This window comes from Schistocerca piceifrons, chromosome 10 (genome assembly GCF_021461385.2).
Source record: "Schistocerca piceifrons isolate TAMUIC-IGC-003096 chromosome 10, iqSchPice1.1, whole genome shotgun sequence".
In the NCBI taxonomy this organism is placed as follows: Eukaryota; Metazoa; Arthropoda; class Insecta; order Orthoptera; family Acrididae; genus Schistocerca; species Schistocerca piceifrons.
The window spans coordinates 113,471,146-113,489,439 of NC_060147.1; the positions used below are offsets into that span (position 1 = coordinate 113,471,146).

General features: G+C 42.7%; 1 protein-coding gene across 1 annotated transcript in view; it reads right to left on the bottom strand.

Annotated features, from left to right (window-relative positions):
- LOC124718637 (pre-mRNA-processing factor 40 homolog B) overlaps positions 1 to 18,294 on the bottom strand; it is a 190,435-nt gene that overhangs the window by 83,760 nt on the left and 88,381 nt on the right. Inside the window, exons 5-6 of the mRNA XM_047244261.1 lie at positions 5,491 to 5,639; positions 4,065 to 4,402 (exon numbers count right to left, since the gene is read on the bottom strand). Coding sequence (XP_047100217.1) covers positions 4,065 to 4,402; positions 5,491 to 5,639 — 487 coding nt within the window. The remainder of the gene's footprint in view (positions 1 to 4,064; positions 4,403 to 5,490; positions 5,640 to 18,294) is intronic.

The following is an 18,294-nucleotide window of genomic DNA, read 5'->3' on the forward strand; positions in this document are numbered from 1 at the left end:
ATATTAGATACAGGCTCCCAGGTAGATGCTATTTTTCTTGACTTCCGAAAGGCGTTCGATACAGTTCCGCACTGTCGCCTGATAAAGTAAGAGCCTACGGAATATCAGACCAGCTGTGTGGCTGGATTGAAGAGTTTTTAGCAAACAGAACACAGCATGTTGTTATCAATGGAGAGACGTCTACGGACGTTAAAGTAACCTCTGGCATGCCACAGGGGAGTGTTATGGGACCATTGCTTTTCACAATATATATAAATGACCTGGTAGATAGTGTCGGAAGTTCCATGCGGCTTTTCGCGGATGATGCTGTAGTATACAGAGAAGCTGCAGCATTAGAAAATTGTAGCGAAATGCAGGAAGATCTGCAGCGGATAGGCACTTGGTGCAGGGAGTGGCAACTGACCCTTAACATAGACAAATGTAATGTATTGCGAATACATAGAAAGAAGGATCCTTTATTGTATGATTATATGATAGCGGAACAAACACTGGTAGCAGTTACTTCTGTAAAATATCTGGGAGTATGCGTGCGGAACAATTTGAAGTGGAATGATCATATAAAATTAATTGTTGGTAAGGCGGGTACCAGGTTGAGATTCATTGGGAGAGTGCTTAGAAAATGTAGTCCATCAACAAAGGAGGTGGCTTACAAAACACTCGTTCGACCTATACTTGAGTATTGCTCATCAGTGTGGGATCCGTACCAGATCGGTTTGACGGAGTAGGTAGAGAAGATCCAAAGAAGAGCGGCGCGTTTCGTCACAGGGTTATTTGGTAACCGTGATAGCGTTACGGAGATGTTTAATAAACTCAAGTGGCAGACTCTGCAAGAGAGGCGCTCTGCATCGCGGTGTAGCTTGCTCGCCAGGTTTCGAGAGGGTGCGTTTCTGGATGAGGTATCGAATATATTGCTTCTCCCTACTTATACCTCCCGAAGAGATCACGAATGTAAAATTGGAGAGATTAGAGCGTGCACGGAGGCTTTCAGACAGTCGTTCTTCCCGTGAACCATACGCGACTGGAACAGGAAAGGGAGGTAATGACAGTGGCACGTAAAGTGCCCTCCGCCACACACCGTTGGGTGGCTTGCGGAGTATAAATGTAGATGTAGATGTAGATGTAGATTCTAAGCTCATTGGCCAAAAATTAGTCAGACTACTTGCCCCCAATAAAACTAATATTGTGCACCTCTTGGCTACATAACAGCCCCAGGTCAGCAAGGAAGAGTGTCTACACATATATGTTTGAACAACTTATTCTACTGAAACCCCTCACTAATGATAAGAGCTCATTATGCTCCTATAAGAGGCAATCAAAAAGGTTCAATTTGAGGGTGTTGGTGCAGCATATATGCAACACAGCACAACTCTGAGGGCGGGGGGATGTGTATAAGCACCGACATATAAGCATCTCTCTCGTGCGATTATCACATCTTTGGTCCCTTAAGAAAGTCCTCAAAACATCAAGGATTCCTTTTGGGTGAGGATGTGCAGCAGGTAGGTACGGACTCCTTCATGCAGCATTAAACAGTGTTTTGCAAAATGGGCATCTTCAACCTGGTGCCTCGGTGGTACGATTGCCTCAATGGTCACACCAGTTTTGCCCAATTGGTATACCAATGCTGGACTGCACAGTCTTCAAATGGTAACTTTTTGATCGCTACTAATAAACTGTGAGGAAGCTGACTGCTGCACTTCCCTCATCTTCAAAACAGCCCTACAACTGTGCCAGCGAAACGTTGCACTTGACAGTTCACATTACGTCAAGTTAGATTGGCCATGTTGCCTTCATCATCATTGTCATCGTCTTCAACATGAAGTCAAATCACTACCTGTTCATGGTCACTGATGATACCTTCCATTGTCTGTGCTGCTCAAATAAGTTTTTCGTCCTGCTCACCCTTTTTCCTCCATGAGGCTCAATACACAGTTGAAACAGTTCCACGCAACAGCCTTTCGACCTCTGTTACCGTAATGGATTCATTAGTGCCCCTTACGTATGTCTTCACATCACTCCTTACTAGCTAAATGGGATGGAATGACAATGATATGGTAGCAGCTTTATTACAGTATGATGCTTCTCCTCGGCGATTTCATCTACTACATATGTATGCATCTTAGGCTATAACAGCAGCATCTGTAACCACTGCACAATAATTTCTCTGCAATGGTTTGTGGTTGGGGCTTTCTTCAGTATCAGTGAATGATATGAAGCATTGTCCACTGCAACTGCTGTAGGGACAGGAAACTGTTTTAAAAGGTTCCACAAAAACTCAACAAATCATATGTGATCCACATCTTTGTGGTAATCACCTGTCTTTTTGGACCAAAAAACGGAAAGTGCATCAGGAACAAAATCACTGGTCTTCCACTGCATGGACCACATTTACCCCATCTCCTCTTCCTGACAGCTGATGACTGCTACTGCTTGGAGTGTCATCCTTGCAGCATTTACTATTAGTTTGCATAATTTTCAGTGACTTTTCCACCCTTGAAGTATTCACTTTCTTTTAACAGCACTAGTATCTTTGCTATGGTAGACTACTCTTTCTTGGTGTAGCAAGCATAAAGATGCTTACCAATTGCATCATTCTGGAAAGAATGTAAGTCAGTGACAGGGTGAAGCTGCTTTCCCTTCTTTCCAGCGATCACTAAAACAATATTATCTGATCCAAACGGCTCAGAATTGTTACAGCTATATCTTTCAACTTTCGCAATGAGCAATGACATTATCTTACTTACAACTGTTCTTGCACTAATTTTTATGTTCCTTCAGCAATTTTATCAGCAGGAATTGATGCCTGTCCACAAATACTTAAGTATGCTTTCTCTTGCTCGTAAAACACACGAGTTCTCTGTAGTAATTCCAGTGCCTGGCTGTTTAGTGGCACCCTTTGACACTAAGGATTGTCACTAGACAAACAAAGTCTATTTGGTGCCATTTTCCAGTACCACAGTGCAACAAAGCACAGTACAACATAAGCCAGCGGCAGAAACCATATACAATGTACATCGTTTATTTTTACATTCCACGTCTTGCATCTCTTGTTCTTCACTTGTTAAACTGTTACGCTGACAACCAGAAACAAGTATGTTGAATGGAAAGTTTCAGTGGCCTGGGTATAGGCATTTTCTTTGGGATTAAGACCAAGTGACTTAGTGGGTTACCATATGCACACAACCGCTGTGAATGTGGCTGTTATCATTAAAGACAAACGTGTCCACAGCATACAAACCGTGAAGTGTACAAGAAAGAGCAACCTGCCTGAATAAATGGGCTCAAATCTGTATAAAAATAGACAACTCCACCCGCCTCCCCACCCTTCACCCCCAAAACACCACAGTACCACCTCCAGCCTGACAAACTCTCTCCACACACTGTGGTTTAAACCTCTCATTGGGCTGTCAGTGCACTCGACGTATCACATCAGGTGAAAAAGGGTAAGACTGCAGCTCATTGTGCCACACTACACACCCCCAGTCATCTTCTACACTGTTTTTGGATTGTTCGACCCCACAAGAGAATTTACAGCTCTATGTGCTGCTGTGAGAAATGGCCTCCTGCCTCGCACCTTACACCAAATGTCCATTGCATGCAGTTTTCTTCACAATGTTGCTTGAGATCTGGTTGATATAGACAAACATTTAGTGACCTGTCAGGTCTTAAGCTGGTTATCAACAGCAAGGCGTGACATGTGTGTGGAATCTGCCAGCATCCTCCTCTGACCAACATTCTTAAGCTGTTACACAGCCACAAGTGTTATTTACAGATCATCAACAAAATGGCAACTTCATTCATGGCATAGTTTCCCATGGCCAAAGAAGACAGCTTTTTTCTGCCATTCTGTCACATCTCCTCACTGATCCATCTTATTGTGCTGTTCTCTTACAAATAACTGGCTCACATACATCACCTCACCGACATAACTTACATCAGAGATGGAGGTCACATAACAATACAGTAGCAGTTTCACCCCACCTAAAGTGTTCCAAAGAGAGCAGTGTGTTCTTTTAATGGGGAATATTAGCATTTTTTTCCTGTGAAGTTATAACGATGCACATTACCTGCAGTGTCGGGTGTCGGCGTCTTTGTGGGCGTGCTGTTGATGGCGGCAAGTGTGGCAGCCATAGCCTGGTCGAGGGCAGACGAGCCGGTGGCTCCAGCTGCTGCCGTGTCGGCAGTAGCCGCAGCAGCCGGGGGAGGCGTCCCACTCGCACTGACAGCTGCCGCAGGTGTCACTGCGGCGATCGTGGCCGGGGGAGTGTGCACCGCAGGGGGTACGGTGCCGGGAGGAGGCAGGACTGCCACAGGTGGGATGGCAGGTGGAAGCGCGATCCCAGGACTCATAGCAGCGGTTGCAACTATGGGCGGGACCAGAGGTGGCCGAGAGACGGTTGCCAACCTGTACAGGATAGGTGGTGTTATGTGGTTAGGTCATTGTGACACACTACACAGATGCCAACACAGTAATGTGGCTAACCTCTTAACAATAATGGGGTTTCGATTGAGACAGAATCATATACAAGTGAGCCATTTCTCCACAATATCGTTTCTTCCTGGTCTGCCCAGGCATGCACAATTTCTGTGAAGTCTGGAAAGTAGGAAGCAGGTACTGGCAGAAGTAAACTTGTAAGAGTGAGTCACACGCCATGCTAGGATAGCTTACTCAGTAAGCACATTGCTAGTGAAAGGCAAGTTCCCAGGTCCAAGTCCCAGTCAGGCACACTGTTGTAACCTGCCAGGCAGTTTTAAAACAGCCACCCTCTGCTGAAGAGTGAAAGATTCATTTTGCGATTTAAATAATTGCTTTTTGAGATGGAAAGGAAAGATAAACTAAGACACACAGCCAAGACAAATACTAAACTACTAATAATTAGCTGCCAAATACTGATAGTAAAATATGGAAACTTAAGGTAGAAAGAAACCATAGGTAGTAATATAAAATTAAAGTGGCATTAAAAAATTACAAAAAAGATACAGCGGAAGAGGTCAGGGGAACAACAGAGTAGAATGGGGGGAAGAGACATACGAAAATACTGACTGCAGCGAGGAGGAGGAGGTTACGAAGAAAAGTAGGTGGTGAATAAAAAAGGAAGAAACGATGAAAGCAATGTAAACATAAGCATAAGCCAGAGTTCAGTAATAGTGTGATCTCGTGTCTTTGTGTGTGTGTGTGTGGGGGGGGGGGGGGGGGGGGTTGTGATGCCAAAAATGCCATGAAAAACACACACACACACACACACACACACTTTCGCTGATATTTATCATCGTCCTGATGCACTACCACATAACAGACAAGCACATGTTCATACATGGATGACATCACACAAGGAATTAGATGCACAATTTCATAATATACTTGGTCGAGTTTTAAAAATAGTTTTTTTCACAAGTAAACCTTGCCAAACAAGTCCACTGTTCGCCTACAGCACCCTCTGGCTCAGCGTTCATAATCTTATGTGTTACAAGTATTTCAGATCAGTTACGTACTTTGCCGCTTCCTCTGCAGCAATCATAGCCTTTATCTCTTCCAGCTCCTTAGGCATAGTCCAGTGCGACTCTTTGGTGTCAACATTGTGGTAATACGTCTTGCCACTTTCGGACTTGTATTCCTTCCATGGGCATTTTGATAGCAGGAGCTATGAAAAAACAATATAGTAATTGAATACATTAAAATCAAAAGAACTATTAAAAATGTTAAATGTTATTCTAATGACTCATGTAATTTAACAAAAATACAATTTTCAGTCAAATTTTACTGTAAAAGGAACACAGATTTTCATAAGGTGTAGGAGATATTACGTATGTTTTTCATTGAGGCATTCAGAAAATTCTCAATGCCCGACACAAAGTGGAAAGCAGAAGTACTACTAAAAAACCTAACTGCAGTCACCTGAAAATAAAGCTTTGGCAACAAAAGGTGTTGGAAATTCTAGTGGAAAAAATAAGCATGAAGGTGGTTTGTTTAAGGCAAATGGGCTCAAAAACAGATTTTTAGATTTTTGCATATTTGGAAAGCCCACTATTCCCTGCATAAAACAGTTTTTGTTTCATATAAATGCCACAATTTGTTAGTGAGTCAAGTTTTCCAGATGCTCTGTGCTAACTGGCATTTAAATGCCAAGTCTTCTTTTTTGCATCAAGCAGAGAAAATTGTACCGATTCTGATATTCCTTGTAAACCATTTGCTTCTCATATTGTTTTATCATGTCAGGATTTCCTATCCTGTATCTGCTGCCTATATCCTTAGGTCCAATCATGTTTGTCATTGTTTTTGAGTCTACTGTTTGTACTTAGTGAAGTTTGTGAAGTAAGTGTTGATTTAAATTTTCTTTGGTTTCACACATTTTTATAAAAATGTTGTGAATAAAGAAATTGTTGCCTAAAGTAAAATTCAGAGGAAATACAATATAAAGGAGAATGAGCTTAGTGGACCAAAGGAACCTAGAACGTCAGATCTAAAGAAAATCAGTACCTCAAGAAAAAAACTGCAGTGCCTTCAAGGCGTTCCTTAGCAGTAAGCTTGTGGAAACGAGCACTCATTTGGAAATATTGTGAACTTCAGCATGCTCTGTGGTTTATTTCCAAAAATTCTGTGTATGGAATATGTGGTGGTGACATCTTTCAGAATGAATCAGTGTCTTCGCAAAGGAATTGTGTCAAAACTGACATTGAATTGTGCGAAGTGTGACACAGTTGCTACAACAATGACATCACAAATGGCAAATAAAGATCCGTATGAGAATAACATAAGGCTAATTTATGGTCTCAGATCAATTGGTAAAGAGATGGAAGCAGGCAAATTCTTTAGTGCAATGCTCGACATTCCAAATCCACTATGCTCGACATACCAAATCCACTGGCAAAATTTATGACTCATATTGAAATTAATGGAACTCTTGTTGCTGATGTCCGTAACCTCTCAATGAAGGAAGCAGCTAAAACAGCACTCCAAAAAGTGATGACAGTGAAAGTGGCAATATTTGTGCATGTTTTGATGGCAGCTGGCAGAAATGTGGCCAAAATTCACTAAATGGTGTTGTTATGGCTACATCATTTGATACCAGCAAGGTAAATGATGTAGAGATGCTAAGCAAACATTTTATGACTGGTGACAGTGAAACTAAGAACGATGATGAACACAACTATTAGAAGAATAATGCTGGTCCAAATGGTGCGATGGAAGCAGCAGAAGTTCTCAGGATTTTTTAATCATTAAGTGGCAAATAGATGTATTACATCACACAGTATTTAGGGAATGGTGAGACAAGGCTTATGAGCAGATATGCGCAGAAGAACCCTATGGTCCTAATATTAATTTCCAAAATAGAATGGACTGGGCAAGTGCAGAAGAGAACGGGGTCCAGGTTGAAAGTACTGTTAAAAGAAAAGTGAAAGATAGTACTGGAAGATGGTAAGAAAATATGTGGTAAAGGTTGCCTGACTAATATCACAGACAGGCACTATCCTCCCAGACCTGGTCCACAAACAGGTTTCCTGTGCCATTTCCCCTTATAACGTCAAGAACCAGCCATAAAGGAGTGCCCCCTTTGTTACCCAACACCATCCTGCACTGGAAAGTTTAACCTACCCACGATCCTTCCTGTCCCTCCTAAAGTGGTGTTCCATCACTCATACAACCTGCACAACATCCTAGTCCATCCCTATGCCACTCTCAATCAAAATCTCTTTCCACAAGGACCATATCCCTGCGGAGGACCCAGGTGCATGACCTGTTGAATCCACTCACCAGGAATTTCCTATTCCAGTCCTGTCACAGGCTAATCCTACTCCATTGACACCACCTGTGAAAACAGCAATTTTGCATACCAGCTATGCTGCAATCGTTGCACAGCTTTTTATATTGGTATGACTACCAACCAGCTGTCTGCCAGAATGTATGTCACTGCCAAACTGTGCCTGAGAACAAAGCAGACCACCCTGTGACAATACGGAGCTGAACATAACATGCTTGATTTCAATGGCTTCTTCACTACCCGAGCCATCTGGATCCTCCCCTCCACCACCAGCTTTTCTGAACTGAGCAGATGGGGGTTACCCTTACAACGCATTCTCCACTCTCATAATTATCCCAGCTTCCTCAGCCTACAGTAGCCCACTGCCCCTCCACCACCACCACACACCCTCTGCCCAACAGTTTACTCCCCCCCCCTCCACCCCCCCCCCCCGGTACTATGACCTCCCCCTTTCTCTTCCCCTCACCCTCTTTTTGTGCCGCCCTCTGTCAATGCATCTGCCCGCCTTCATCCTTCCCCGCTCCTTTTTTTTCCGCTCCTTTTTTCCCCACCTCCCTGCCCCACAACAGCTTGACACTGCACCTGTTGGCATTCCAGCCAGTCCCTGCACTCCTTTCTGTCCCCACACGCACACTGCTAGCCCTTCCCCTTCTCCGCCCCGCCAGATTGCTGCTGCCATTCCAAGTGATAGTTGTATTCTGGTCCAAGCTCCTGGAAATGGTGGTCATCTGTGTGTGTGAGGTGTGCCTGCTAGTGTGAATGAATGTGTATGTGTGATTCTTGAGTTTCTCCCGGCGTATTTGATAGTCAAAATATCCACGGGTGTGCTGCCGGTCTATAGTGTCCAACAGGCACAATATTTCGGCAATCATACATGTCGCCATCATCAGGTGAACTGACGGACTGAGCTCCTGTGAACGTGCCGGCACGGAGATCCGTACGCTATGGCTGCTCAGTGGGAACTGGGTTTGGTCGCGGCGGCGGCCGATTTAAATACCCTCCGCCCGCGGCGTGCTCCCTCCGCCGTCCGCGCCCAGCGCCACGGTCGCGTGGTGGAACAGATTGCGACGGCGTCTGAGATGACGTCGGTGTGATGGCTCTGTCCGCCGTGGTCGTCACAACTATACGTTTGCTCGATTTACTCTTGATTAACCCAATCGCTGGTTCCCAAGCCTTGCTAAGATTATAGCCACAGTCACGGTTTATGAGGTCGTCATTGGTGTGAATTTTGATGGCCTCTCTAACAACGTTGTCCCAGTATCTCGACGTCTGTACCAGAATCCTCGTGTGGTCATACTCCATGGCGTGATTTTCTGACAAACAATGTTCAGCGACCACCGACTTGCTCGGATACATCAGTCGAGTGTGCCTCTGGTGTTCACAGCATCGATCCTCGACGGTACGCATTGTCTGACCAATATACGACTTGTCACATTGACACGGAATCTGGTAGATGGCGGCCTTCCTCAAACCGAGGTCATCTTTGGCACTCCCCACCAGTGCACGAGTTTTATTTGGAGGACAAAACACAGTTCCGACCCGGTGTTTCTTCAGAATGCGGGCGATTTTCCCTGAGAGTGCGCCTGTGTATGGAATAAATGCAGTGCCTACCTTCTCCTTCGTGACTTCATCCATCTCAACAGGTTGTGCTGCAGTGGTTGGGCGGAGAGCACATTGAATCTGCCACTCTGAGTACCCATTTTTTCGAAATACAGTTCTCAGATGTTCCAATTCCTGGGGTAGACTCTCTGCGTCAGAGATAGTGCGCGCCCTATGTATTAGAGTTTTAAGTACCCCATTCCTCTGTGAAGGGTAGTGGCAGCTGTCTGCGTGCACATACAGATCAGTGTGCGTTGTCTTCCGATACACCCCATGACCTAGGGTGCCGTCAGCCCTTCCCTTGACCAAGACGCCAAGGAAAGGTAATTCACCCTCCGTTTCAGTCTCCATAGTGAATTTGATGTTGGGGTGTATGGAGTTTAGATGTGTAAGGAAGTCAACGAGTTTATCCATACCATGTGGCCAGATGACGAACGTGTCGTCCACGTAACGGAAAAAGCAAGTAGGTTTCCATACGGATGACGACAGAGCTTCCTCCTCGAAGTTCTCCATGTACAAATTCGCTACCACCGGTGAGAGTGGGCTACCCATGGCGACTCCCTCCGTTTGTTCGTAGTATTCTCCATTAAAAAGAAAATACGTGGAAGTCAAGACATGCCTAAAAAGTTCAGTGGTCTTCTCGTAAAACTTCTGACTAATCAATTCTAGTGACTCTCGCAGGGGTACCCTCGTAAACAAGGAAACGACGTCAAAACTCACCATGATATCTGACTTATCCAACCTGAAGCTAATCCATGGAATTACGGATGTGATGAGGGCATTTACCCACATAAAGACTTAATATTCCCGTCAGGTATTTGGCCAACAAATATGTAGGTGCCCTGATGCTGCTGACAATGGGGCGTAATGGTAACCCCTCTTTGTGAACCTTCGGGAGTCCATATAGTCTAGGCCGTACCAGACCTTGGGGTAACAATTTCTTAGTGTCACCCTCCGGTAAATCTGCGTCCTTGAGAAGCGCCCTCATCTTACTACGGTATGTTGATGATTTTCACTTATGGACCGTCTGACAGCAACTGAATAAAACACAATTTTAGTGCCATACGCGTTTCGCCTTTATTTTCTGCAAGGCATCATCAGTGGCCTGTAATATGTACATATGTTAGCTATTTTATTTACATTTTTTGTCACTGTGCCTATAGGTTATAAACAGTTCTGGTGGTTGGTATTTCCTATTAAGTAGTAATGTTTTGAACTGTACTTACAGGTTGCGTAGACAGTTTCTTACATATTACGCTCAGACGGTCCATAAGTGAAAATCATCAACATACCGTAGTATTACGCGCAACTGAGGAGGACAGGACCCAAAAATTGAAGATGCCCTCATCTTGTTCTCCACCTTCTTTGTAGGGTCAACGCTGATCTTCCGGTAGGAATCGTCATTTAGCAGGCTCTGCATCTTATCAGTGTAGTCCTTATGGGAGACAACAACTGTAGCATTGCCTTTGTCAGCCGGTAAGACAACAATTTCAGAGCGCTCCCTCAGATCGCGAATGGCCGCCCTCTCTTTACTGCTGATATTTGACTTCATCGGCTAGGATTTCGTCAACGCACGACAAGTTTCACGACGTTGTTAGTGCTGTTGAACAGATTGTAGCTCGACTTCCGCCAGAGTCAGCCGAGGAAATTCCTTCAGCATTTTGTCAAATTCTTCATGTAGTATCATATCTCCCTTCTCATCTTCCTCTATGTCCTCTTCAATTTGTATAATATTGCCCTCATGTACGTCTCCCTTGTATAGAGCCTCTATATACTGCTTCCACCCTTCTTTGCTTAGGACTGGTTTTCCATCTGAGATATACATACAGGTGATACTCTTTTCTCCAAAGGTCTCTCTAATTTTGCTGTAGGCAGCATCTAGCAACTCCTGCTTAGTCATTTTGCACTTCCTGTCAATCTCATTTTTCAGATTACAACCCTCAAATTTGGTGTTTGCGATGCAATTTTATGCCTCAATGATAAAGTAATAAGGATACTGGATGTTTTGGAAGCTTTGGGCATAAAGTCTAGTGGAAATACAGCAAACCCCTTGCTGCAGATAGAAAAAGAGAGAATCTGCAAAGCAGAAACTGCTAATTTGAAATGCACAAAGAAGGAGGACAGAAAAGAAGAGGGAACAAGAGAAGAAAAGATCAGTATGATTCAGATGATGCATAGTATGATTCAATTGATTTTTCTTAAAACTAAATTTTATGATTTTCACATACCATTGTTTTCTGAACTAAACAACTTGGAAATATAAAATTTGGAAAGTTTGTACTCAGGACGGTAGTAAGTAAACTGAGAACCACCGTCCCAACAGAAACTGTTTCATGATGACTAACACATTAAAAAAGTGAAAAATTTTTAGTGAAAGATTAAAACATTTTTCCTTGAAATCAATAAGAGGCATTTCGTAAATTTTACTTGTAAATCCAGGCAAGTGTGTTCAGTAAAGATTTCACTGTTCTAACACACACAGTTCTTTTGGAGAGTATACTATTCAAAGAGTGGAATAGCATTGACTGAATAGGGATAAAATTGCCTTCCAACTCCCTTTAAATCTTTAACTTAATACTACACACTGCTCTTATGGCTATACCAAAGAAGCCTGCCAATCTGTCATGAATGTGGGCAAATTTTCAAGCATCGAAGTGTCCTACCCGTTTTTGTGTCTCAAAATACGTGGTACTGACAGTTCTATTTAATGCAAGCCCCCCGTAGCTGAGTGGTCAGTGTGACAGACTGTCAATCCTAAGTGCCCGGGTTCGATTCCCGGCTGTATCGGAGGTTTTCTTCGCTCAGGGACTGGGTGTTGTGTTGTCCTAATCATCATCATTTCATCCCCATCGACGTGCAAGCCGCCGAAGTGGCATCACATCAAAAGACTTGCACCAGCCAAACGGTCTACCCGACGGAAGGCCGTCGTCGCACGACATTATTATTGCAAAAACAGTCAAAACGTACATCAAGTAATGGCAATAAAAACTGCCTTAAAGAACACATTTCACCAAGCAAATGCCTTTCACAAGCAAGGAATTTGGTAGCAACAGAAACTAACAAGATATAGTCTAGTGCCCTGGTTAATCTAACTGTTTAGTAAAAGCTTGCTAGGAGGTAACATTTAAGCTACTGCTTTGTTTTGCACTCTAGCAAGACATTCACAAACTTAGTGTGTCTTTATTACATGCTCTGGTGAGAAACAAAAAACTATCTTTAACTCTATGAAAACATTACTATTAAACATTGATCAATATCACATCAAAGCATAATAGAGACAGAGAGGCACGGATCTGAGATGCACATTCAGCCACAGTTGGTTCCCCTTCATTGTAATCAGTGAAACATCATGTGGTGGTTGGTGCGTCTATCTTAAAATAAGGTTTTTCAGCCCCCTGGAAGCCAATCAACAGCTGTACTTCATAGATATCATGGCCCCCAAACTTCTGCTACATGGAGCTAATTAGCATCTCAAGAGGCAACCACAAGTGCAGCTACCACCAGTTTGAAAAACTCGATATCAATAGATGTAAAATAATTGCCTCTCAATTTAAATCTGTGTGGAAAAATATTAAAAATGCTTCCAGATCATTTAAATTATGTAACAGACTAGTTAAAAATACATTTCCTGAAGCTCCAGCTAAGAGTCTTTAAATGTATCTACCTCTACCTGAGAGGGGGTGAAGTACAACTAACTATCAATGTGACCTACATCTATGAGGTCTGTTCAAAAAATTCCGGAACATTCATAATTTCCCACCAATGCTGTGTTGGAGAGAAATGCTGTTGGCATCTCTGCACATGCCTGTGTTTAATGTTTATCTGCTAGAAGTTTAATTGCTGTATGTCAGTCTGTTATTATTCAGTGATGTATTGCGTAGAACATTGTATTGCACAGTTTGAAATTCTGAGATGGCAAAGTTAGAGGAGCAATGTGTATGCATTAAATTTTGCATAAACTCAAGAAAACCTTTACAGAGACACACCAAATGATGCAGGAAACCTACAGTGATGGGTGCTTAAGCCATACTCAAGTGTTATGAATGGTTCATATGTTTAAAAATGCCCAGATTGAAGTTAAAGATGACCCTCGTTCAGGACACCCTTCGATGTATACTGACAAAGTTCACATCAGGAACATCAACAAAGTTGTGTGTCAAAATCAAAGACTGAGTGTCCAAGAGATTGCAGGAGAATGTAACATTTCAGTTGGATCATATCACGAAATTCTGGCGCAGAATTTTTAATGCATCATGTTGCTGCCAAGTTCATTCCACGGGTCACGAGTCAAGACCAAAAAGCTCGTCGCCACACACTGTGAAGAGCTTTCGGAACAAGATGTTCCTTAAGCGAATCACAACTCATAATTGGTGATGAGATGTGTGTCTACAATTACAATGTTAAGACCACGGTTCAGTCTTCACAACGGGTCGGGAAGGATTCTCCGAGACAAAAAAAAAGTTCGTCAGATCAGGTCAAATATCAAAGCCATACTGATAGTTCTCCCCGACTCTGAAGGATTAGTTCATCATGAATTAGTGCCACAGGAACAAAGTGTTAATTGATGGTACTATCGGGAGGTGTTGTGACATCTGCGCAAAAATGTAAGAAGGAAATGTCCTGAAATGTGGTGAGACACAATTCATGGCTCTTGCATCACAATAACGCACTAGCACATTCATTCCCATTAGTGCAAGACTACTGCACAAGAAACGAAATCAATGTGCTGCCTCATCTTCCATACTCTCCAGACCTGGCCCCGGCAGACAATTTTTTTTCCTTCTTCCAAATTTGAAAACCTCACTGAAAGGACAAGATTTGCCACGATAGATGAGATAAAAGAAAATTCACAGATAGCGATTTCGAAAATGGAAGTGGCATTGGGAGTGGTATCAATCGTGGAGGAGAGTATTTCGAAGGATACCAGGCATGACAAGTAAAAGGTAAGCGTAGACAAAGTTCAGGAATTTTTTGATCAGACCACATACATCAATATTCTGCAAGCCATTGAAGTACATGGCATTGTACCATTTATTAGGGCTTTTTCCCGTTCCATTTACGTATGGAGTGCAGGAAGAACAACTATTTAAAAACCACTGTGCATGTGCTGCAAGCAATCTAATCCTGTCCTCACGATACCAATGGAATTGATACCTTGAAAGTTGAAGTATTTTCTTCGATTCATCATTCAAAGCTGGCTCTGGAGAAATTTTGTAGATAGGCTTCCTAGGGATGATTTGCATCTATCATCAAGTCTCAGCCAGTTCAATTTCTTCAGCATTTCCACAACACTATCCCAAAGTTCAAACAAACTTGTGACCATTCACCCTGCCCTTTTCTGTATACATTAAATATCCCCCGTTAGTCCTACCTGGAAAGGGTCCCACACACTTGAGCAATATTCTGGGATGGGTCGCATGAGTGATTTCCAAGTAATCTCCTTTGCAAACTGATAGCACTTCCTCAGTAGTCTATCAATAAACTGAAGTCTACCACCTGCTTCACCGACAAATGATCTTACGTGATCTTTCCATTTCATATCCCTATAAAGTATTACACCCAGGTATTTGTATGAGTTGACCGATTCCCATTGTGACCCAGTCACATTACAATCAAAGGATACCACTTTTTTTGTTTTGTGAAGTTCACAATTTTACATTTTTGAACATTTAAAGCAAGCTGTCAATATTTAACCCACTTTTAAATTTTATCACAATCTGACTGAATATTAAATACAGCTCATTTCAGACAGTACTTCATTACAGATAACTGCAACATTTGCAAAAACACTGACCTTATTCTATGTTGTTTGCAAGGTTACTAAGATATAACAGGAACACTGATCTGAGACATACCACAAGTTACTTCTGTAGCTGTAAATGGCTCTTGTAATCAAGCCTAATGCACAAATGAAATTTCTGGTATTAGTGGGTACTGATAATTTCATATGTATGACAAAGACCTTATAAAAACTAGATCACATTTCGTGCATTATTGGTTACATTTGATGTGAATAATAACTAACTATAAATTTTATACTTTCTCGGTCTTTATGCAAGTAATATAGATAAATCATTTGTAAAGAGCAAACATGTTGTCTATGTAGTTGGAGTTTGTAGCTCATGAGAGAAGATGGAAGTTATTTTTCTCAACCACTTGTTTGAAGTGTTTAAGACTACAGACGTTAAAATCCCTTATTCCACCGACACACCAACAGTTTTTTTTACTTCTCTCCTTTCTTGCTGCCCCCCCCCCCCCTCTCCCAATCCTCTGTCTACCCACCTGACTGCACCTAGTTGCCCTACCCTCTCCCCACCTCATCCCTGTATTTTCCCACAAGCAGAACTTTACCCCCTCCCCCCCCCCCCAGTCCAAATTGCTTCTCCCATCATGCACTGTTGCTCCTCAGCAGCCAAAGACTATATGGTCGTGTGTGTGTGTGTGTGTGTGTGTGTGTGTGTGTGTGTGTGTGTTTGGGGGGTCTAATTTCGATGACGGTCTTTTTGGCCAAAAGCTTAACTGCTTGGCAATCTTTTTATTGTGCCTATCTGCGATTCAACATCTCCGCTACATGGAGAGTGGTCACTATCCTGTTCATGATACTGTCATTGTTCCAATATGGATTTTCCATTGTTTAAAATTTATTATTTCCTAGTTAGTGATCCATCAAACTTTTACACTCCTGGAAACCTTCAGATTTCTTTGCACAGGAAAATCTTGAGACAATAATCATACCGGTACTCCAAAGACAATGAAGCCAATGTATAAAACCGGTTAAGTTAACATGAGCGTGTCCACTTTTAAAATTCCTCTATTTGACATACGTTTTAAGCAAAAAACTAGCCTGTTTCCCTCACCATATAAGATAATGTTTGTCCTCCTTACCAAGAAATCGTCACAATCCATGCACAAATTTGGCTTGATTCCCCATGGGATCATGCTTTTGATAAGAAGAGTAGGTGTGGTACCAAGTCACTTGCTTTTCAGAAATTGAGAAATACTGCATCTACCTGACTGCCTCGATCCATGGCTTTCACACTGTCTTATAAGGAAAGCCCAAGTAAGGTTTCACATAATCAATGCTTTCAGAATCCATGCTGGTTAGCATGGAGAAGGTCACTCTTTCCATACCTTATTATATTTAAGTTCACAATATTTTCTAAGATTCTGCAACAAATGAATGGTAAGGATATTAAACAGTATTTTTGTGTATCACTTCTGCTGCCTTTCTTTTAATGGGTATTGCTTGCATTTCCTTCCCACAACTGGGCACAGTTTTTTGTTCAAAGGGATCAAAGTAAATTCTGGTTAAAAGCGGTACCAACTCAGCCACAAATTTAGTATAAAAAACGATAGAGATTCCATTGAACCTTGGAACTTTGTTTAATGTTAGTGATTTCAGCTGTTTCGCGACACCACTACTGATACAATCTCTATCTCACTCATCTTTCCAATGATATGAAAATTATGCTGAAGCAAAACCTCTGTATTTTTCTCTGTAATATCGCACATCAATGCTATAAAGAAACAGAATTCTGCTCTTCTTTAGAGCGAAGTAACAGTTACTCATGCGTGGCAATTTTTCTTATCCTCTCTTATAAAAAAAGTACCAAAGGTGATTTTATTTTGAATAAGGTCTTGTCTAGGCCATCCCTCAAAGGCACCATTTGATTAGGTGTGACACCTCAGTTACCAAGTTACACTATGTGATCGAAAGTATTCGGACCGGACACCTGGCTGAAAATGAGTTACAAATTCGTGGCACCCTCCATCGGTAGAGCTGGAATCCCCAGTGTTGGCCCCACCCTTAGCCTTGATGACAGCTTCCACTCTCGCAGCCATATGTTCAAGTCAGGTGCTGGAAGGTTTATTGGGGAATGGCAGGCCATTCTTCACAGAGTGCTGCACTGAGGAGAGGTATCGATATCGGGTGGTGAGACCTGGCACGAAGTCGGCGTTCCAAAACATCCCGAAGGTGTTCTATAGGAATCAGGTCAGGATCTGCGCAGGCCAAGCCATTACAGGGATTTTATTGTCATGTAACCACTCTGCCAGAGGCCATGCATTATGAACAGGTGCTCGATCATTTTGAAAGATACAACTGCCATCCTTGAATTGTTCTTCAATGGTGGGAAGCAAGAACGTGCTTAAAACATTAGTGTAGGCCTGTGCTGCGATAGTTCCATGCAAAGCAAGGGGTGCAAACCCCTCCATCAAAAACATACCACAACATAACACCACTGCCTCTGAATTTTACTGTTGGCCTACACATGCTGGCAGATGACATTCACCAGGCATTCACCATACCCACACCCTGCCATCGGATCGTCATTGTGTATAGCAATTCGTCACTTCACACAAATGTTTTTCCATTGTTCAATAGTCCAATGTTTAGGCTCATTACAGCAAGCGAGGCATCGTTTGGCATTTACCAGCGATTTTGTGTGTCTTATGAGCAGCCACTCGACCATGAAATCCAAGTTTTCTCACCTCCTGCCTAACTGTCATTGTACTTGCAGTGGATCCTGATGCAGTTTGGAATTCCTGTCTGATAGTCTGGATAGATGTCTGCCTATGAGACATTATGACCCTCTGCAATCGTCAGTGGTCTCTGTCAGTCGACAGACGAGGTCGGCCTGTACACTTTTGTGCTGTACATGTCCCTTCACATTTCCACTTCACTATCACATCAGAAACAGTGGACCTAGGGATGTTTAGGAGTGTGGAAATCTCACGTACAGACATATGACGCAAGTGACACCCAATTACCTGATCACGTTCGAAGTCTGTGAGTTCCGCAGACCGTCCCATTCTGCTCTCAAACGATGTCTAATGACTGCTGAGGTCACTGATATGGAGTACCTGGTAGTAGGTGGCAGCACAATGCACCTAATATGAAAAACGTATGTTTCTGGGGGTGTCCGGATACTTTTTTCAC